The sequence below is a fragment of the Lucilia sericata genome, unplaced genomic scaffold (assembly GCF_015586225.1).
Source record: "Lucilia sericata isolate MDLA Ls3-8-SP2 unplaced genomic scaffold, ASM1558622v1 Contig001685F_arrow, whole genome shotgun sequence".
Taxonomy (NCBI): domain Eukaryota; kingdom Metazoa; phylum Arthropoda; class Insecta; order Diptera; family Calliphoridae; genus Lucilia; species Lucilia sericata.
In genome coordinates, this window is record NW_023995595.1 from 4127 (window position 1) to 27420 (window position 23294).

The 23294-nt window shown below is 30.1% G+C and overlaps 1 protein-coding gene across 1 annotated transcript in view; it reads left to right on the forward strand.

Annotated features, from left to right (window-relative positions):
• The first annotated feature begins 258 nt into the window (after positions 1-258).
• The window catches only part of LOC119612422 (ATP-binding cassette sub-family G member 1), a 33466-nt gene continuing 10430 nt past the window's right edge, over positions 259-23294 (forward strand). Inside the window, exons 1-2 of the mRNA XM_037968227.1 lie at positions 259-839; positions 20991-21108. Of these exons, the coding sequence (XP_037824155.1) occupies positions 677-839; positions 20991-21108 (281 nt within the window). The 5' untranslated portion in view covers positions 259-676. The remainder of the gene's footprint in view (positions 840-20990; positions 21109-23294) is intronic.

A 23294-nucleotide genomic window follows, 5' to 3' on the forward strand; every position in this document is an offset into this window, starting at 1 on the left:
GAATAACAACAACAACAACGAAGACACTAAGACCCAACACAAGTATTGAAACATTTGTTGGGTTCTAGTGACAGTAGTACGTACATATGACTTACGTACGATTTTAATAAAGTTGACTGACGACTGGTGTTAGTGGTGGTGGTGTTGGTATTGTTAGCGATGATGATGACGATGATTTTTATTAAGGTAGTGGTGGTGGTGGTGGTGATGTCGGTAGTGATGGAAGTAGCCACCACTCAGCCAAGTACCCATTTCAGTTGAATTTTTTTGTAATAGAAATTAGTTGTGATCGCACCGTGTGTGTGAGCGGTTGTATTTAAAAATTTGTTTCTATTAGTTTTCTTTTATTTTTTATTAATTCTTATATACCGTGCTACTTTGAGGAGGGTTGTTTATTGAAAAAAAGTGATGATTAAATAAAAAAAATTTGATATTTTTTCATTATAAAGAAAAATTTTTGTATACACTGCAAAGAAAACGCGCAGTTTACTAAATGTTTTTATAACAATAAATAATTGTAATAAAATTAATCTGTGATTATTTTTTCTTATAAAGAAACAAAGAAATTTACACATATTACAATAAAAAAAAAAACAAAACTAAAACTCAAACTGTGTTTGAAAACTTAATTACTGTGATTTTATTTTGAATGTTGTAAAAAGTTAATATAAACAAAATGGTTGAGAACGATAATAAAAATCTATTAAATGACAATAGACAGGTTAAGGCCCAGATAGTGCCTGTGCAAACCAAAACCCTACAACATTTGCCCAAACGACCAGCAGTGGATTTGGCTTTTCACAATTTAACCTACAGAGTTAAAGAGGGCAGCCGAAGCAGTAAGTATTTTTTTTTTTTAATTTTTACCTTTTAAACTGTAAGTTCCCAAAAAAGTATATTTTCACTCTTACCAAGTTTCTTTTTTTTACATTTGTTTTTAATTTTTTTTTCTTTGTTGTTTTCAAAGTTTTTTTGTTCATTGTATCGTGTTATCCATATGTTTTTCTTTTCTCTTTTCTTAATTATGTATTTTTTTCGTTCGTTCGTTCTTTATCAATGATCATATTTTTTTTTGTTCATCAGTGTAAATATTTTGTTGTTGTTTTTCTCTTTATCTCCTTATTCTTATTTGTGGGATTTTTTTTTCTCTAGTTGTATTCACATTCTTTGTTCTAACTAGAATGGCCAGTTTGTTTTTATTTGTTTAACAATATTGCCATATTTTTTCTCAATTTTTCGTAAACAAGCTAAAAAATAATTGAGAAAATAAATAACATTCGAATTTTTGCTAAAAACTTTCCGCTTTAGGTGTTTTCAACTTTAAAAAATTAAATTTTGTATACAAAATTATTTACCCTAAAAAAATTGCGTTTTAATTTTAAGAACCTTTTTTTTAATACTATTATTGTATATATATGCAAATTATATTTTAATTATTTGTTTTTTTTTCACGTATAATTAAGAATTTGTCATTAATTCTAGAATTTTCAAAAATAAAGTATATACAACAACTAAGAGTGTTATATTGGTCAGCAACGAATATTATATACCCACCATTAACGATTTTCATATAATTTGATTCAAAAAAGTTCTCTGCTGCCAGCTGGTTGTACCATATTTGACTACTTATAAATATACTTCCAGGGAAGTCATATTACCAGTAAATATTCATCTAGAATTTTAGCTTTAACAAGAGTGCTATATTCGACCGTGCCTCTTATATACCCACCATCAAATCATGTGTCACAAATTTCAATTTCAGATTGTAGACCTATACTATTCTAAACCGATTTATCCTATATAAATAACAATATAGTCAGGGTGATGGTAGTACTTATTTTATCTTATTTAATATTTATACCCTACACCACTTTAGTGGGGAGGGTATATTGGATTTGTGCTGATGTTTGTAACATACAACATACCATAAAGTATACCAATCGGCTTAGAATCGTTTTCTGAGTCGATTAAGCTATGTACGTCCGTCCGTCCGTCTGGCTGGCTGTCCATGTAAACCTTGTGCGCAAGGTACAGGTCGCAATTTTCAATATAATGAAATTTGGCACGCACGTTTTATTTGACCCAAGGACGAAGCCTATTGAAAATGGTTACAATCGGTCCATTATTTCACCTAGCCCCCATAGAACAGAACCCCCCGAAAAGGGCTTCTGAGCTCATAATTATGTTAAATATACAGATATATCGATAAAATACGGCACAACTAAGTTTTATAGAAGTCTTGATGACCCTGCAAAATTTCATAAAGATCGGGCCCCATTTGACCCTAGCTCCCATACAAAGTCCCCTTCAGAAAATTACTTGAATGTCCCAAATTAACTTATAAACACAAATATCGCGATGAAATTCAGCACAATAAAATATTATGTAAATAGAAATATATTCACAAAATGTTATCGGGCTTGGTCCATATTTGCCCCTAGCCCCCATATAAAGCCTCTTTCAGAAAATTAGTTTTTCATCCATAAATTGCTTAAATGTATCGGAACAAGGGAATATTGAAGATAAATGCTTTATTATGAAAAATAAATCACATTTAATATTCATAACTGGTGTAGCGTATCATATGGTCGGCCACGCCCGACTATACTTTCTTACTTGTTATATACATAATTTAATTCAAAAATGTTTACTGTTTACTATTCGGCCGTGCCGAATCTTATATACCCACCATCAAATCATGTGTCATAAATTTCAATTAAATTTCAGAATGTAGACCTATACTATATAAATAGATACTTTTGCTATCATCATTTAATCATTTATTAGATTTATTCTAAATAGCAATATAATCAGGGTGATGGTTGTACATATTTTATCATATTTAATATTTTTTTAATGATTTATACAGTAATGTATATTAATTTACTGTAAATTTACTTATGGTCAATTTTAGACCGATCTTCCTAAGATTTAGATTTCAATAAAACTTGTTATGTCAAATACCAATGCTTTCTAAGCCTTATATAAAGGCTTTGATCCAATATAGCCCGATGCTCATAATATTTGACAGAAAGATTTTAGATTCTATAAAATTAGTTAATGACAAATTCTATCGCTATACTGGTATTTTTAAGCCAGTTATGTCCGTTAATGTGATTCTATGAGAAGGACCCTTTATAGGAGATAGGATCAATTATGGACCGATCCCAAAAAAAAGTTTGACAGTTAGAATTATGTTCGTATAAAACTTGTTTATGAACTATTTTGAAAATAATTAATGAGCGTTATATTAATTTTATAAAGGGACCATATAAGGGGGTGGGATCAATCGTGATACTAATAAAATTTTACATACATAGAGATTTTAGTTTCTCTAAAATATGTTTATGTCGAATTTCGTTGCTTTCCGTTAATGTTGAAGCAAGTTATAGTTATAACAGATAAAGTCATTTTATGAGGAGGACTTTATATGGGGAGTAGAATTAATTAAGAATGCGTCGAATTTGGTTTTATTACTCTCATTTTGAAGCAAGTTATAATCGTTATAGTCATTTTCTGAAGAGGACCTTATATAAGGTAGGGTAGGGTCAATTATGGACCGATCAAAATAAAATTTGGTAGAGATATTTTGATTCCTCTAAAACTTATATGGGGGTAGAGTCAATTATGGGCCGATCTCCATAAAATACGGCAGAGAGATTTTTGTACCCATAAAACTTGTTTTTGTCACATATCGTTGCTTTGCTATCAATTTGAAGCAAGTTATGAGCGTTAAAGTCGTTTTCAGAGAGGGACCTTATATGGGGGGTAGGGTCAATTATGGGCCAATCCTTATAAAATCTGGTAGGGAAGTTATGGGTCATATTCAACTTGTTTTGTGTGTGTAAAATTTCAGTGTCATACTGATGTATTTAAACCAGCTATGGCTGTTTACATTGTTTTTCGGAGGGCCACTTATATGGGGGCTATGCGAAGACATGGACCGATATGGCCCATTTTCAATACCAAACAGTGCTTATAAATGAAGAAGTTTAGGCCCTATCGTGCCTACAACAGACGGACGGACATGGATCGACTTAGAATTTCATAAAGTCCCAGAATATATACACTTTTTTGGGCCTATGATCAATATTTCGATATGTTAAAAATGGAAGGACAAAAACAATATACCCCCATCTTTTTTGATGGCGGCTATAAAAACTCCCTTGATTTGACGATGGATGAATAGACATTTTGCTTTTTCATCTCTTCTTTTTCCCAAGCAAAATGCATATCAAATGAAAGGATTTTCGTATACCTTTCTCTTGATATACACACTGCCCATATATAACTATACATAACGAACATACATAGCATCCGAAATATACACATGTATATTAACAAAATATTCATACATATTAGCTATTAATGGACCGATTTAAAATAGGAAATTTCTCGAAAGCATGCCTGATAGAATTATATCAGATTTGGATTCCGAAGATATCGGGGACCTTCAGAAATTTATTTTCAAAAAGGACAGACAGACAGATTGATAGACGGACATATCTAAATCGACTTCGAATACGAAAGATACGTTTATGTCACTTCAGATATAGATTTCAGCTTAAAATCTCTCTCTCTCTCTCTGTCTCTCTGATTCGATTTAATGATTTCTGTCCGTCCAGAAAAGATTAATGCACTTTTCAAGAATTTGTCTCCCTCTGTAATGACTCAATACAAATAATTTTATTTGTAATTTAAATCAGGACCCATATTACTATACATAAACACATTGCGATATCGAAATTATGCTAAAACGAACAAGAATTCTTGTTCGATTTTGAATGCCATCATCCCAATAAGGAAAATTAAGAACAATTTTTACTCGATCTCGTAAACGGTAATTCGATGCCAGATATGTTCACATAACTTTTTATTGAGCACTTAAAAATAACTACCAACAGTATAATTCTCATTTAGTTTACACCATTTTTGCAATAAAACATTTTGTCTAAACAGATTGTATAACATTGATCAGCAGTGATCTTTCCACAAAAAATAAAAGATCAACATTAACATAATGTTATCCTAATCTACCTAAAACTAATATATTTAAAGAATTCAATAGATAATTATCATTAAAAAATTAAATTCATTATTTGTTTGTTTAGTGTCCATATGTAAACAACATTGTCGATGATCATATGTTAAACACCAGGTAACTGACATCTTGCAAAGATTAGTTAACAAAGTCAATCAATATCAATATGATAAAGGGATCGTTTTTATCTTATGTATGTATATTTAATCACAGTTTTGTTTTAAAATAATTTTTAAAACTTTATAATATTCCCGTTTTCTCAATCAGTGATTAACTCCGTTTCTATTTCAAAATATTAATCAGTTCTCTCAAATCTCAAGTTTCTCTATATATTTTTTTTAAATATTAATAAATTATATAGCAATTAGTATCAAACATTCAGGAAATAGTTTTATTCATAATTTGATGAGTTAATTTAACAGCAATTTACGTCAAATAACAACAATTTTCTTATTGTTAATTATTAACTTTTAATAACCCTTAGTTATTATTATTTTTTTTATTACTATTTAAGGTGTTTGTATATGTATGTGTATGCGTTCGTTTGCCTTTCACTATATATATATAATCTCTTTCCAAATCAAAGTCCAAAAGTCAATGGGGTTTTTTTTGTGTATTATTTTGTAGTTTGTTCTAAAAAAAATCAAGTTATTTTTCGCTGTACTCGTTTTACTCATTGTTTTTAATTGTTTAAGTAAATACTAATAATTTATTTAAATGCAATTCATTAAAGTTCATATACATTAAGAGAGATTTTGCAAAATAAAGATTGTTTGTCAAATTTATTAAATAAATGTTTAAGATCATTTTTTCAGTTGATATGCTAAAAGGAAATTAAAAGATAATATAACAATGTAATTACACTGTCGCGAAATAGTTTTTTTTAATTCTAGAGAACCTCCGTCTGTCTAAAGAATCAAAGAATTTTTATTTTAATGGGTCCGTCCGTCCATCCACAAATTGTAATATCTCAGTACGTAATGTATTTTGATCGCAATTTGGAACATAACCTGATCAAATCTTAAAAATAACACGATTTTAATAAAACTGATTGAAATCGGTTCATGATTTGTGTAAACATAAAATCAAATCTTCTACTTTCTCAACAACAACAATTAAGTAAACTAGTTTGTTGAATCAAACAAATTTGATTGAATCAATTAACGTTTCATTCAATTCACTAACAATAAAGTTCAATATTTAATAAATGTATATTTTTTGATTAGTTACAAACTTAATAACAAAATTAAAATATAAACAAGTAAGAAATTATAGTCAGTCATGGCCGTCCATAGGATACCCTACACCAGTGATTATGTTAAAGATGTTGATTATATTTTTTTAATAATAACATCTTTAATTGCATGTTCACCTTAATTCAGAAATATTTTAACAATTAGTTGACTAAAAAGGGATTTTCAAAAAGGGGGATTATACGGGGGCAGGGAGTTAATATGGTCCTATCCATATAAATGTTGGTAGAGGGATTTACGTCTACATTAAAGTTATTTATGCAGAATATCATCGTGATATTAGTGTTTATAAGTGAATTTTGACCATCAAGTCATTTTCTTAAGGGGACTTTGTATGAGAAATATTGTCAAATGAGGCCCGAAAATCAGCAATATCATTAAGACTTATATAAAACTAAGTTTTGCCGATTTTTGAAGTGATACAAGAACATTTAACATATTTATGAGCTCTAAAGCCCTATTCGGGGGGTATGGTTGTATGGGGCTATACGAAATAATGTACAGATTTTAACCATTTTCAGTAGACTTCGTCCTATTGAAATACTCTTATACTATTCGTCAAAAGAAGAGTATAAGCCAAATTTCATTAAAATATCTTGAAAATTGCGACCTGTTGAGTGCAAGGTTTACATGGACACACAGACGGATGAACGGACAGACGGACATAGCCAAATCGACTCAGAAAGTGATTCTGAGCCGATTAGTATACTTTGAGGTGGATGTAGGATCAATATTTTTAGGTGTTACAAATATCAGCACAAACGCATAATGCCCTCTCCACTTTAGTATAAAAAATGGCTCAAAAGAAACTAAAACATTTCGATTTTACTCCAGCCTCACTGTCTTTTAAGCGGACGGACGGACAATGATAGAAAGTTTTAAAATTCTTTCTGTTTATGCTTATATGATCTGAATTAAAAAAATTTCTTTAAACTCACTTTCTGAATGGATTTTGAATACTTGCTGTCCGTCCATCCACACACGTTAATATAGATCACAATTTAGAAGATAATTTGACTAAATTTCAAATCAACGATCTAAATGAAATTGCTTGATATGGGTCCTTGATCTACAAGAAATAATTCAATTATTTTGCTTTCACTGCATAGGCAAAAACAATAACAATTAAGGAAGCAAGCAAGTTTCCTACATCAAATTAGTTTCATTAATTCAATTAATACTGGATTCAATTAACAAAATTTCAAATAAATGATCTAAATGAAATTGATTGATATCAATCATTGACCTATAGAAAATATTCAATTATTTTGCTTTCACTGAGTAGACGAAAAACAACAACAACCACTAAGCAATCTGCTTTCGTTCATCAAATCAGTTTCATTGATTCAATTAACACTGGATTCAATTAACGAATAATAAACATTAATATTCAATTTAATGAAATTTATTGAAATTGGTCCATGATTTAAAGGAAATGATTCAGTTATTTTACTTTCTCTGAGTAGATAGATAACAAAAACAACTGAGCAACTGGTTACCTTCATCCAATCTGTTTTATTGATTCAATTAAACCCAAGAATAAACTTCATTAATTTAACAATTTAAAAGACATTTCTTATTTGAGTTTTTGTAACAAACTTAATAACAAAATTAATTTACCCAAGTCGCAAAGGAAATGACAAAATTTCAAATACAAACTTTACCCCTTAAGCATTTTAAAATTTTTTAAAAATTTCCGTTGCAATAATATTGTTGTTGAAAGCTGATAAGATTGATTTCTAAAATGCATGGCTAAAATATAAGTTGACTAATTTTTTGCACAATCTTAAAACTGATTAACATTGTTTAATAATACAAAGAACTTGAACAATAAAAAAGTTTTAAGAAATTTAAAAAACAAATGCAAGTGTATGTTTTTAAACTACAACTCTGGCCTGTTTTAACTAAATATATTCTTTATATAATACATTAAATGTTAAATACATATGGGGAATTTCGTGTCAAGAGGCCGAACTTTAAAAATCGATGTTTTCCGATTTGGATGAAATTTCCACCAAGGTTAGTACTATGGGATAGTAGGTTAGATACAAATTTTCAATTCTATCGGTCAAGAACTGCAGGAGTCAGTTTTTTTAATTTTTTTTAAAAAAAGGGCCCATTTTGAAAAAAAAAAAATATTTTCTAAAAAAAATAAAAAAATTAAATTTTTTTGGGAAGGAATAAAGAAAGGTGAAAAGTTACATTCATTTGAATAAAACCCTTTATGACCAAACTGTCCAACTTTGACCCCCTCTAAGTCCGGCAGTTCTTGATCGATAGAGCTGAAAATTTGTGTCTGACCTACTATCCAATAGTACTAACCTTAGTGCATTTTTCGTCAAAATCGATTTTTTGAATTGGGTCACTTGACATGAAATTCCCCATATGTATATAATTTTATAAATTTATTTAACTGTTCTTTATTTCAATTTAAAATAGCAACACACATTGACGTACTACACAAATTGTACAATGAATTTAAACAAGTTAAATGTACAAAGTGCAATGAGTGCAATTTTATATTTAATATGATTAAACTTATTGTAGTATCAATGTGAACAGAATACATGATATGATCATGATCATCATTATCATTGTGATGTCTATAAAAGTGTTTTTTGTTTAAATACAATACAAAACTAGAATAATAATATAATTAAGTTTTTCTAAAAGAATGATGATTCAAGTTATTTTTAATAGCAGATTTATATGTTTTTATCATTTTGAAATACAGAATTGTGAAAAAAAATACAGTGGAACTTTTCTGAGAATTTTTGTTGTTGTTTTTTTTTTTCAACGTTTTTAGAATAATTAGTTAAATCATTTCTTGTGTATGTACTTTAAACCCTTTTTATTTTAATATATTGTGAAATTGTAAACAATTAATCGCTTAAAAGTGGCATATAATTGTATTATCAGTCATAAGATTTGTCATTAAATAATCCAAAGTTTATAAACATTTTAAAAATTCTTGTAAATTTCTATACAGATTTTACTTTTTGTTTAAAAATATTCTAAAAATTTTAGTAATTTTTTATCGTTTTTGTTTATTTAAGTTTCACAACAAATTTTAACATCTGCAGATTTAACTACAAAATAAATGTACTCAAAATTTTACACACACATTTGCATAAATTTTAATACCCTGCAGGTTTGTGGCTCTGCTAAAGTGATCTTGCTGTTAAGCTATTCACCGCACAACTTGCAAGAGTTTTGACAGAAAAATTTAAGACTAAAGAATGGTGGTTGATTGCTGACAATTGAACCATCACCCATTTAATGTAGATATGCCAGCTGTTCGATCGGACAGTCTCGAACTACCTATTGCCCTACGAGCAAGTCAATCGCCACCCCATAGATTACGAAGAGGCAGACAAAAAGCTTAAGTTTGTTCTTTAAGAGTCCACTCTCTCGCTTACAAAGGGCGCACTAAAGTGACGAATTAGTGCTAACCAGGTGGTTAGACGTTATTGGATATCACTGTCTTTTTCGGATGCATTGACTCTTTTTCGAAAAGCTGGGTATTGATATTTCATCTGCCGAGCTTACCTACATACCACCAAATATTTGTAAATATTTATACATTTATTAAGTGTTAAGAGGTTCTGCTAATATTTGCAAAACTTAACTTTTAACAAATAACATTTTTTTAATTTTACAAAAATGTTTACTAAATGATCATCAACACACACTTGAAGTTCTGAAGTCAAACAAAAAATACACTTTAAATGTAAACAATTCGAAGCTACTGTAAACAGAACAATTATTACAATGATATTTTTAATATTTAATTAGTATGTAGCCAGTAAAAGTTCAATGGTTCTCTACTAAATTTAAGAAATTATTTTATACCAGTCACCGATTACCTAAAGACCTCAGATTAACATATAGTATCAATACATATACTAAAACTAAATGACGCCATTGAAAATCCGTAAAATCGCCATAAAAGATCAAAAAATTTCGACTAAATATCTTGATTTTTATGTCCTCCACTATAGGGGAAGCTCGGATTTGTCTATATCATGATTTTTATATCCTCCACTATAGGGGAGGTTTGGATCTGTCTATATTTTGACATAGTTTCCCCATAGTTTCCAATACATCATCCGAAACTCGTTTAACGGTCATACTTCTCTTAACAAAGGTTTTAATTTAAACTGCGGCCGAATTACCTCACTCGTGAATAAGCATTCGTACACAGAGGGAAAAAGAAATATACACGCCTGGTACCAAATTGACACCAAACTGTTTATAATTTTTCAATACCATCCGTTGTCCGTTGCCGAAATCTAAATTGTATACACATCCGTTGTCTAAATGTTAACAAACGTAGTAAGCTCACTATTGACAAATAATCTGTAGACAACGGATGTGTATAAAATTTAGATTTAGACAACGAATTGTTGCAATGTTGACAACGTTATATTGTCAACAACAACGTTATGTTGTCAACATTACATAGTGTTGTCGTACGTATGTATATACTTTGACAACGGATGTTATTGATAAATTATAAACTCTTTGGTGGCAATTTGGTACCAGACGTGTATATTTCTTTTTCCCTCTGTGTATCAAAAACATATTTCAATATTGAAATTAAGTTAAAAATGACCAGATTTTCCGTTTGAATGCCTTAAAGTGTCTCATAATCACTTTTTGGATGGATTGTTTGGATCGGTATATATTTGGGCATAGGCTTATATGGTGACTAACCAGTTCTTGTTGTTGTAAGAGTTCGACTGTGGCCGATAATTCTTTCATGGATACTAAACTTTCGGTTGATACTGCTGTCGCTGGATTGACAATATTTAGCAGAGTTTAACTCGGGTCGTTCCGAAGCGAAGATCCAATTGTCATGAGTAGGCCACCATCCAGTAGTCACATATAACTTCAAGTTGAGCTAATCTCTTTAACATTTTGATATCACTAGGAAATTCATAATTGAACATACACAAGTTTCATATAACATCTTGTCTTAACTAAACCTATTAATAAAATACCCACGTTCTCATTTAAAGAATCCACATAGTATATGAAGTTTTCAATTATAGGTCACAAGCTTATTTAATTTATGTAGATTTATTTTATTATTATGTTGTAGTTCGTTAAAATAGTTTGCAAAAATTCTAAGGTTATAGTTTATCATTTCATTAAAAATTCAACAACCGGAATAAAAATAGACACTATTTTCTGTATTGTTTATAATAAATATACTTCTAGTCTACTGAACCGATCTTTATTTAAAACATGAATGCAAAAGTAGCACTAAGTGAATTTACTTCCTTCTGAGGAAGTGATGTTTATAAACTTCCAAAGAAGCGAAAATAATTCTATTAATGTTAATATTAGTTAAGTCAAATTAGTTGTATTCTATAATACTGCAATTTTACTTCCGAATAACTTCCAAAAACAGGGCATAAAAATTACTTCTTGAGAATGACTTCGGAAGTAGTGAATTAAGAATTAAATAAAAAGGACACCACTCCTATGACAAGCCAGTGTTAAAATCATCACTTCTTTAGGTCTTTTCCAGTACTTCCATAGAGTAAATTCTACTTATTTTTTGCTTCTTTGGAAGTTCTTTTTTTGGTGGGCTATGCTACAATTTCATTCCGAATAACTTCCAAAAAATAACATAAAAATTGCTCCTTGAGAATGACTTCAGAAGTATTGAATTTGGAATTAAACAAAAATGACATCCCTCCTATGACAAGCCTGCGTTAAAATCATCACTTCTTCAGGTCTTTTCCAGTACTTCCATGGAGTAAATTTTACTTCTTTTTCGCTGCTTTGGAAGTTCTTTTTATTTTATTTGTAATCGATGAACATGTCTAAAAAAAGCCCAAACAGTTAACTATTTATATGGCTGATATATTCTTGATCCTTATAGAAAATAGAATCTATCTGTCTATATATATCTTGAAATTAATTTTTCTGAAGACTTCAGATATCTCTAGGAACCGAATCTTTAATAGTTTTAATAGACATGCTTTCGAAAAGCTCGTTATTTTAATTAAGAAAAATCTTTCCATAAATAATCCAGATATGATCAAAAAATTCCGAAACAATCCATTAAATTATATACAATAAGTTACCGGCCGAAAACAACAACAACAAAATATAGAATATGTTTTTGTTGTTTTGTTTTAATTACACACACGAGTTGTATGGGGGCTAGGCAAAATAATGGAGCGATTTCAACCATTTTTTATAGGCTTCGTCCTTGAGTGTGTGCCAAATATCATCAAATTATCTTGAAAATTGCGACCTGTAGGGTGCGCATAAGACATAGCTTAATCGACTCAGAAAGTGATTCTGTGCCGATTGGTACACTTTAAGGTGATTATGGGACCAATATTTTTGGGTGTTACAAACTATCGTAAAGATTTGGCAAAGCCTAATATTGAGTCTTAATATAGATTTCTAAAAACAGGTCTGATTTGCGGTCAGGGTCCTATATTGTATAGACGCTCATATATAGACTTTTTTAAAGAATTCTATTAACTCAATATACTCAATTTACTTTGTATTAAAACTGATCAGATAAGCCAAGCTTTAGACGTAGTATAAAACAAAATGGCTGCTGATATGAACATGTACACATGACAATACTATTAGCAATATTACTTATTTCATTGTAATAAAATGCTAAATAATCATGTAAATTTTAAATCAATAACACATCACATCATTTAATCAATAGGTCAATGATCTTACTGCGTTCGTGTTTAGCTGCATGTATGAAAATATTTTGTTGATATCATCATCATAGTCAACAATTTTGTTATTTCGTTTCTTACTTTCATTACCAGGTAAGGAGTTAAAGTCCTAAAATATACTCACACAATATCATTTTATGTCATTATGTTGATGTCATTGGAGACAAGTACTAACCACAAAAAACAGTCAATGTAAATCATGTGAAAAAAACGTATACAGCTTATATACAGATTTACGAAGAAGCTGACTAATTAATTAGAAAGTATTTATATAATACATTATTAGTAAGACGTTATTAAAGTACTTCCATGTTATCAGAACGATATGTAGTAGTCATTGTGAAATAAGTTATTAGGTAAGTGCTTATAATTGCAAGTCATTACCATGTTTTTGCTGATTAGGAACATTGATTTATGGCCACAAAGTCTGATTTATTTTTTAAAAACTATCTAGTTCTGTCTGTCTGTCGTCTGTCTGTCTGTCTCTCTGTCTGTCTGTCTGTCTGTCTGTCTGTCTGTCTGTCTGTCTGTCTGTCTGTCTGTCTGTCTGTCTGTCTCTCTGTCTGTCTCTCTGTCTATCTATTGATAAAATTCGGTACAGCCGAAAAAATATGTAATTTTTACTTGTAAAATATGGTTCCCAGAATTTTCTTAACCGAAGAAAGTTTGATAATAATCTGCTCCAAACCTTGATTAATTTTTAGTTTGAATATCAAAGATTTTCACTTATAGCAGACGTGCTTTAAGTCAGGCTTGTATATTTTTCCACTTAACAGCTGCTAAACAATTTATACTTTATTCTTAAGTTTTATATACAAATAAATCATTTTTTAGTTAAACATACTTTTTATTTGCTTATCAAATTTGTGTCTAAAATATTAATTAGTTGGCGTATTTATTTTAAAATTTAAATAGAACAAAGAAAAAAAAATTATTTTAAATTGTATGTCATGTGCAAAGAAAAGCAAAAGTATGAGTATTAAGTAAATTATTAATAAATTTGATTAATCACTATTGTATTTTTTTAATTTATATGAATGATCAAATAAGGTATTAGATTTATACGAATATGTCAATATAGAAATAGTTAAGCAATTAGTATAAATTATATAAATATTCTATAGAATTCTAATGATCTTAAACATTGATTAGAATGAAACAATTTTGTAGCCAATAGTTCCATTAGTGATCTGTTTTATGCCCCCAAAATTCCTAAGCCCTTTACTAGAATTTCTTCACTTAAAACCAAGACCCTGCTAGCACTCAAATCATAACAAGTTCCAGATGTTTTTCATAAAAAATTCATAATCTTATATATAAACACAAGTATAAAACTCCAATGAGCTTCTTCGTTCGCACATAGTTGAATGGCCTTTTGTTAAAAAAATCAAAATAAACGAACTGACGAAAAAAATCAATATTGAATATTAAATAAACAATAAACAAATCTAATATAATAAAAGTAAAAACAAAAAACAACAACTAATATTACCAACATGGTTAATAAACTATAAAATATATACAACCCAAACAAATATTACACTTTAACACTAATACGGAAGTGGTCAACAGCACCTAACAAAACCAAAATAAAGCAAAAACCAACAACAATGTTGTTGTTGATGACGATGTTGATGGGTAACGACGACAGCAATAACAACAGCGCTTTTGGCAATAACTTATATACCAATACAACCACCAAGCAATGATTAGGAATAATGCTAAAGATGATAATTGTATTTTTTGTTACCATCTATGCTGTTTAAATTCCGATGAGACATGCAAATTTTGAACAATAATACAAACAAAAACCATAACAATAAATATATATATATATACAAATTTATTTTAATGATTTGTTGCTAGTTGTGTTTATGTATCAGTGTCATTATATCTTTTGGCTAGAGCGTGTTGTGTATAGCTTGTAAAATGTGGTTAATAGAAACCGAAAGGTAGTCAAACAGGCCGGCAAAAAACGTGATTTTTTCACTTCTTTTCAGTCACACAAAAGATTTTTTGAAAATTACTATATTTTTGCATAGCTCTCTGTAATTTGGTTTGGTTAAGTATAGTATTAGATACGCTATGGTTTCGAAACGAATTTGTTGTACACTTTATGTAGAAAATCTCAAGATGCTTAATGTTCCTGTAAGAAGATTTCTCCGGATAAGTACTAAAACTTTTCATTGCAAATACCAAAATCCACGTTAGTAACGGTAAGATTCGGTCCATAAATTACCAAAGCGACATTATAAGGTCAACTTTTGTATACAGAATAAAATTTACAAGATTCTTCGAGAATCTGTTTATCGAGTCAATATCTTTTATTTAGGGATAATGTATTTGTCTTTAGCTAGTCTATAGACGAGACTATAGTCCAGACTACAGACGAGACTACAGTCCAGCCTATAGAGGAGACTAAAGTCCAGACTACAGACGAGACTATAATTCAGACTATACACCAGACTATAGTCAAGACTATAGACGATACTATAGTATAGACTGTAGACGAAACTATAGTCCAGACTATAAAGGAGACTATAGTCCAGACTATAGACGAGACTATAGTACAGACTATAGACGAGACTATAGTGCAAACTATATACGAGACTATAGTCCAGACTATAGACAAGACTACAGTCCAAACTATAGACGAGACTATAGTCCAGACTACAGACGAGACTATAGTCCATTCTATAGACGAGACTATAGTCCATACTATAGACGAGACTATAGTCCAGACTATAGACGAAACTATAGTCCAGACTATAGACGAAACTATAGTTCAGACTATAGACGAAACTATAGTCCAGACTATAGACGAAACTATAGTCCAGACTATAGACGAAACTATAGTCCAGACTATAGACGAAACTATAGTCCAGACTATAGAGGAGACTATAGTTCAGACTATAGACGAGACTATAGTCCAGACTATAAACGCTACTATAGATGAGACTACAGGCGATACTATAGACGAGACTATAGTCTAGACTACAGATGTGACTATACAGATTCAGACTATAGACTAGACTATATTTCAGACTATGGAAAAGACTATAGTCCAGACTATAATATACCTTACTTATGAGCTTGAATGCTGTAAGATTTCTCTTCTTCAGACTAAAAACAAGACTATAGATGAGATTATAGTCCAAACTATAGACGAGACTATAGTCCAAACTATAGACGAGACTATAGTCCAGACTATAGACGAGACTATTGTCCAGACTATAGACGAGACTATAGTCCAGACTATAGACGAGACTCTAGTCCAGACTATGTACGAGACTATAGTCCAGACTATAGACGAGACTATAGTCCAGACTATAGTCGAAACAATAGACGACACTATAATCTAGACTATAAACGAGACTATAGTCCAGACTATAGACGAGACAATAGTCCAGACTATAGACGAGACTATTGTCCAGACTATAGACGAGACTATAGTCCAGACTATAGACGAGACTATAGTCCAGACTATAGACGAGACTATAGTCCAGACTATAGACGAGACTATAGTCCAGATTATAGACGAGACTATAGTCCAGACTATAGACGAAACTATAGTCCAGACTATAGACAAGACTATTGTCCTGACTATAGACGAGACTATAGTCCAGACTATAGACGAGACTATAGTATAGACTGTAGATGAAACTATAGTCCAGACTATAAAGGAGACTATAGTCCAGGCTATAGACGAGACTATAGTCCAGAAATACGAGCTGTTAGATTTATCTCTTATTGACCTAGATTAGGAAAAAAGCTTCTACTAGTAGATATTTCTCAAGTAGTAGAGTTGGTCTCTTTATCTGACTTTCAATTCTCTTGTTGTCGATCATGTTCGAGATTTTATTATTCTCTCTTATAATGAGAGATAAAGTTTCCGAATTCTGCTTCGACTGAGATCATATCATACTAAATGTTCTATAAAATCTGACAGCTATCACAAGCTTAAATAGGATTCTTTTTCAGTTCTCCTGACTCTATAATAATAGTCGTCAGAGAGTAGAAATTTTATGCATGTATGGAGTTAGAAAGTGCTAGAAAGTTGTTTGCCGATTACACTTCTATAAGTCAATGTGATTAAGGATATTAGATATTAGCAATATTTCCAGAACTGTTTAGAAAAAAATAAAAATAATCAAACTGTGTTAAACACACGATCTGCGAATTTTGAAATTAATGTATGTCAAACGGTTATTAAAATTTTTTGCGCATGAATAAACTATTTTTTTTCCATTTGAAAATTTTAATTTATGATTTATTTCCAGTATACAGTTGTTTTTTATTCTTTTACGTTTTTAATATTATAAACAACTTCTAGTATTTCTCGAAACTTATAGATTTGTTGCTTAATTAATCAAAACACAAACCAAGATTTGAAACAAAAATAAGTCGCTGTGCAGAATTTTATAAAGGGGTTTTGTGAAAATGTATGAAGGTTGTTGATGTGGTAAATAAAACAACAGGTGATTTTGTTCGCTTAGGTTTAAAACTAGTTGACTATTATAATTAAATGTTTTTATTATTTTTGTTTTTTATCATTAAACTTAATTTATATTTTTAATATTAAGCAACTATGCTTTTTATGAAATAACATTAAAAATTATTAAAGTTATAAAAATTGTAATCAGTTTTTTTTAACATTAAACATTTGTAACATTATTACATGACTTTTAAACAAAAAATTTTAATTGTCATATTTTAATTACAATTTTATTAAATTTTTTTTTTAATTTTTGCTATTAAGGAAAATATCTTTTTGTAGATGTTTCAAATTTTGCTTTAAATCTACAATTACCACATTAAGAGTACATATATTTCTACTCGTCAAGGTCGAGTAGTTTTTCGCTTTACTACTCCACTTTATTTCATTATCGTTCCATTGTGCATGCGCAAACGTATTTGATGCGTTAAGGCAATATAAATTATATAAAGCAAAAATACTTTATGTACAGCATTTTTAGCTATAAATGAGCTAGTGACTATATAGACATATTTAGCAATTGATTTAAGTAACAAGTAACTGGGTCTGAAACAAGTCAGGGTTTTTAATTTTTTTTATTCTGCACTTGTATTTGCAACAAAATTAAAATTTTTTTTTATTACATATCTTGTCTTATGTTAGGTAGTTATATATAAGAAGCCAAATTGTTTAAATCTAGACAAATATATCAGTTTTAAAATCAATTAAATTTTTGATCTAATTTATTAAAATTTATGAAATATATAATAAATTCGATTAAAACATATCAATTTTATTTTATCTATGAAGTTTTGAGATAAATATTTTTTTACTCCCAATATTATTCAAGTAGAAAAACTTGTAAATTCTAATAAGGAGTGCACATGTTATAACGGTGAATGTTTATTTACGGTAATAAAATAAAAGCTAGACCACTAACTACCCAGCAAAAACTGGTTAATGGCTTTCAATTGTAATTACTTACCTAACAACATACTTTTCAATGACTACTACATATCATCTGGATTACGCAGAAGTAGTCTAATAATGTGTTCTATAAATACTTTCTAATTCATTAGTCATCTTGCTAGTGAAGATATAAATGTCGTATACGTTTTTTCATGCAATTTAAAATGACAACTTTTTCTAATTACTTGTAATCGTTTGTGGTAAGTAATTGCCTCCAATGACATCACCATGTTAAAATAATGATTAAAAATGCTATTGTTTAAGAAAATTTTTAGCATTTTAACCCCTTACGTGATAATGAAAGTTTTTATTGGGTACAATTGCTATATTTATTTGCCTTAGTTTAAATATGACAAAATTTTATTATTTAAGGAAAAAAGTGTTGTTTTTAATTAGCAGAATTGTCGCTTAGTTCATTGACTTCAAAGACATATACAAAATACAAGTAAGAAATTATAGTCAGACGTTGCCGGCCATATGATACCCTACACCAATTACGAATATTATATGTGATTCATTTTCATTAATAAAGAATTTATGTTGAATTTTTCCTTGATTCCACTTTTATACGGTTGTATGCAGGCTAGGTGGATCCAGATAAGATCCAAATTCTAACAAATTATCTTGAAAATTTGCTAGCTGTAGCGTTCACACAAGGTTTACACGGACATAATTTTATCGCATCAGGATTTATTTTTATCTATATAAAAATGATTGTGTGTTTTGTGTTTTTGTGGGTTTGTTTGAAGTCTATAGACGGCTAAACGGCTGGACCGATTTTCTTAAAATTTTAACAGTACCTTCCTGTATATCTGGAAGGAACTATAGCCTTCTTTTTATTTAAAAATTTCAATAACTATTAAAAGTCATATATCTTGGAAACTGGTACAATTAGAGTGCTCAAATTTTGCACGGACAACTTTGACATCCATAAGAATATTTTTGGACAAAATGGGCGGAATGACTATAGTAGGCGTGGCACCTTCCATATTAAGAAAATGTTAAATCAGTATATCTCGGAAAATGTAACAGTCTCAATATGATTAGTTAGGATAAAAAGTGGGCAGACTAGCAGCAAAGGCGTGGAACCTCCCATATTAATTAAATACAAAAATTCGTTTATCTTGGAAACTATTAGAGTTAAAAGCTTAAAATTTTGCACGTAGAACTTTAGCATCCATATAAATATTTTGGGTAATAAATTTGCGGACTATCAAGGGGGGAAGCGGCACCTCCCATATGAATTAAATACAACAAAATATTTTATCTAAGAAACTAATAGAACTAGATTCCTAAAATTTTGCAAAAGGGACTTTCATATTCATCTGAACATTTTGGGGGAAAAAACGGACTTTCATCAGGGGATGGCTTGGAACAACCATATGAAATTTATAAAATTTATTATCGAGTTTTATGATTATATGAAACTTATTTTTGCCAAATTTCATCGTGATACTAGTGTTTATAAGTGAATAGTAGACATTCGAGTCATTTTCTGAAAGGGACTTTGTATGGGGGCTAGTCAAATGAGGCCCGATCATTACGAAAATCGGCAATATCATTTAGACTTATGTAAAACTAAGTTTTGCCAATTTTTGTTAAAATACTAGAACATTTAACATAATTACAAGCTCAAAAGCCCTATTCGAGGGATCCGGTTGAATGGGGGCTAAGTGAAATAATTAACCGATTTCAATTATTTTCAACAGCGTTCGTCGTTGGACCAAAAGAAGTGAACGTGACAAATTTCATCAAATTATCTGTGTCCAATAGGTTTACATGGACACACAAACAGACAGACTGACGGACATAGCTCAATCTACTCAGGATGTGATTCTGAGCCGATTGGTATACTATAAGGTGGGTGGATAGGATCAATAATTTTGGGTGTTACAAACATCAGCACAAGCGCATAATACCCTCCCTACTATAGTGGTCTAGGGTATAATTATTTTGTTTAACAAATATTAAATGGATGAAAAACTAATTTTCTAAAAGAGGTTTTATATTGGAGTTTTCAATGAGCTTCGTCTCTGTGCCGAAAAATACATTTGACCTAAATTGTAACAAAATAGCTTGAAAATTGTGTCCTTGCGTTTACATGGGCAGCCAGACAGACAGACGGAATTTTCTAAAAGAGGTTTTATATTGGAGTTTTCAATTGGCTTCGTCTCTCTGCCGAAAAATACGTTAGGTCCAAATTGTAACAAAATAGTTTGAAAATTGTGACCTTGCGTTTACATGGACATCCAGCCAGACAGACAGAAGGACGGACGGACTTGTCTTAATCGACTGAAAGTGATTCAATTATTTTTCTCGCGATAAGCTCAAAATTACGGAATTTTTGAGACCCATTTCAATAAGATTGCAGAAATTTTGCTTTAACATAAGATACTGTGATCAGGATCTTCAATTGCTGGTAGGGAACAGAACAGGTTTTTTTTCGTTAGGGTGTATTGTTACTTAAAAACTTAAAAATAATAATTAAAAACGTACATATATCTTAAATGTTTTATTTATTTTTATTTCAGATGCCAAAACTATACTCAAAGGTGTCAGTGGACGTTTACGTTCAGGTGAACTTACTGCCATTATGGGACCATCTGGAGCTGGTAAAAGTACCCTGCTTAATATTTTATCAGGATACAAGTAAGTTTTTAATATAGAGTAGTAATATATTATTCTAAACAACCCTGCAAAATCCTGGTAATGACTTGTACTTACTCACCAAATTACTTTTCAATAACTACTACATACCGTCTGCATTACATAGAATGACTCAAGTAATAACTTACATATATTATTTTATATAAGTACTTACTTTTCAGCCTTTTTATAATGCTTACAAAATTTTAATACACAAACGTATACATTAGGGCTATAACTTTTTAACAATTTTTAAAAATTTCAAATCGATCCTATACATTCCGCATAGAGGATATAAAAAAGTACAAAATCCAACTTTATCCAACAAACTTCTTCTTATAAAACGTTTATAAAGTTATTAATCGTTTAAGAACACATTGGTTATTATATATCAGATTAGTTGGAGTATATAATCGTTTATATTCTGTTACATTCCCATTCTCATGAAAACAATAGCTATAATTAAAAACAATTTAATTATATCATCAAATATGTACAATTGTAATTTAACTAGTACCTATAGTTAAAAATAAACCTTCTTTACAACAATTAAATTTGTTAACGCATTTATCAACCATAAAGTACAATAAACTTTTTCTAACCTTGTGCAAAAAAAAAACGTAAACAACCATATTAAACATTCAAAGAAAGCGAAGCATGAAAAAAAGTGGTTTCTTCTTATCGGTAATACTATATAATAAATTGGTTAAAAAAAATTGATTAAAAACCCCTCATAAAAGAAAGACGAACGAACGACATTGTAAAATTGAACTGCTTTTTGTTTGTTTATTAAAATAACAGAAAAAACACCCAACTTAAATGTCCACAATTTGTGGTAAAATAAAATTATTAACATTGTTGTTGATAAGACAAATTAACTATAAATAAATTAAGAACATGTCAAAGTGGTCAAATTCACATGGGAACAAAAAAATACGAAACATATGAAAATAGGTGTTTTATAAACAATTGCGTAGGAACTTTTTAAAATTACCTAAGATAAACTAATGGTATGAAATACAGGTAAGCATGTATGTATGTCCAATAGGGTGCGCCGTGAACCACTTTTTTTAATACTTACAATTATTTGGAAATAGGTCTTAAAAGTTAGCTAATTTTAAGCTGAAAATTAGTATATCTTAAATTTTTTTTACGAAGCCACTATATGAATAGTAAAGACAAAAAATGGGAGGACTAGCAATAGGGGCCTCCGGTAGGTTAGTGGTTAGTGTTCTAGTCTGGTAGACCGGAGGTGGTGGGTTCGATTCCCACCTGAGGCACTGGTTAAGGAACGCACAACAGGCCCAATAGAGGCCTAGGTGTTTCTTCGGATTTGATGTATATAATCCTCCTTTCAAACTACTAAAGAACGAACGAAAACGAACGAACGAACGAACGAACGAACGAACGAACGAACGAACGAAACGAACGAACGAACGAACGAACGAAACGAAACGAACGAACGAACGAACGAACGAACGAAAACGAACGAACGAACGAAACGAACGAACGAAAGAACGAACGAACGAACGAACGAACGAACGAACGAACGAACGAACGAACGAACGAACTAACGAACGAACGAACTAACGAAATAACTAACTAAAACTAACTAACTAAAACAACTAATAACTAACTAACTAAAACTAAAACTAACTAAACTAAACTAACTAACTAAAAAACTAACTAACTAACACTAAATAACTACTAACTAACAACTAAATAACTAACTAACTAACTAACTAACTAACGAACTAACTAACTAACTAACTAACTAACACTAACTAACTAACTAACTAACTAAACTAACTACTAACTAACTAACTAACTAACTAACTAACTAACTAACTAACTAACTAACTAACTAACTAACTAACTAACTAACTAACTAACTAACTAACTAACTAACTAACTAACTACTAACTACTAACTAACTAACTAATAACTAACTAACTAACTAACTAACTAACTAACTAACTAAGCAATAGGGGCGTGGCAGCTCCCATGAGAATTAAATACAAGAATTCGAATTTCTGAGAAACTATTTAGAAGCCTTAAATTTTACACGTACAACTTTGATATCTATGTGAACATTTGTGGAGAAAAATTTAGCAATAGGTGCGTGGCACCTTCCATATGAATTTAAACTTCGGTAGAGGGATTTAAGTCTACATTAGTTTACTTATGCA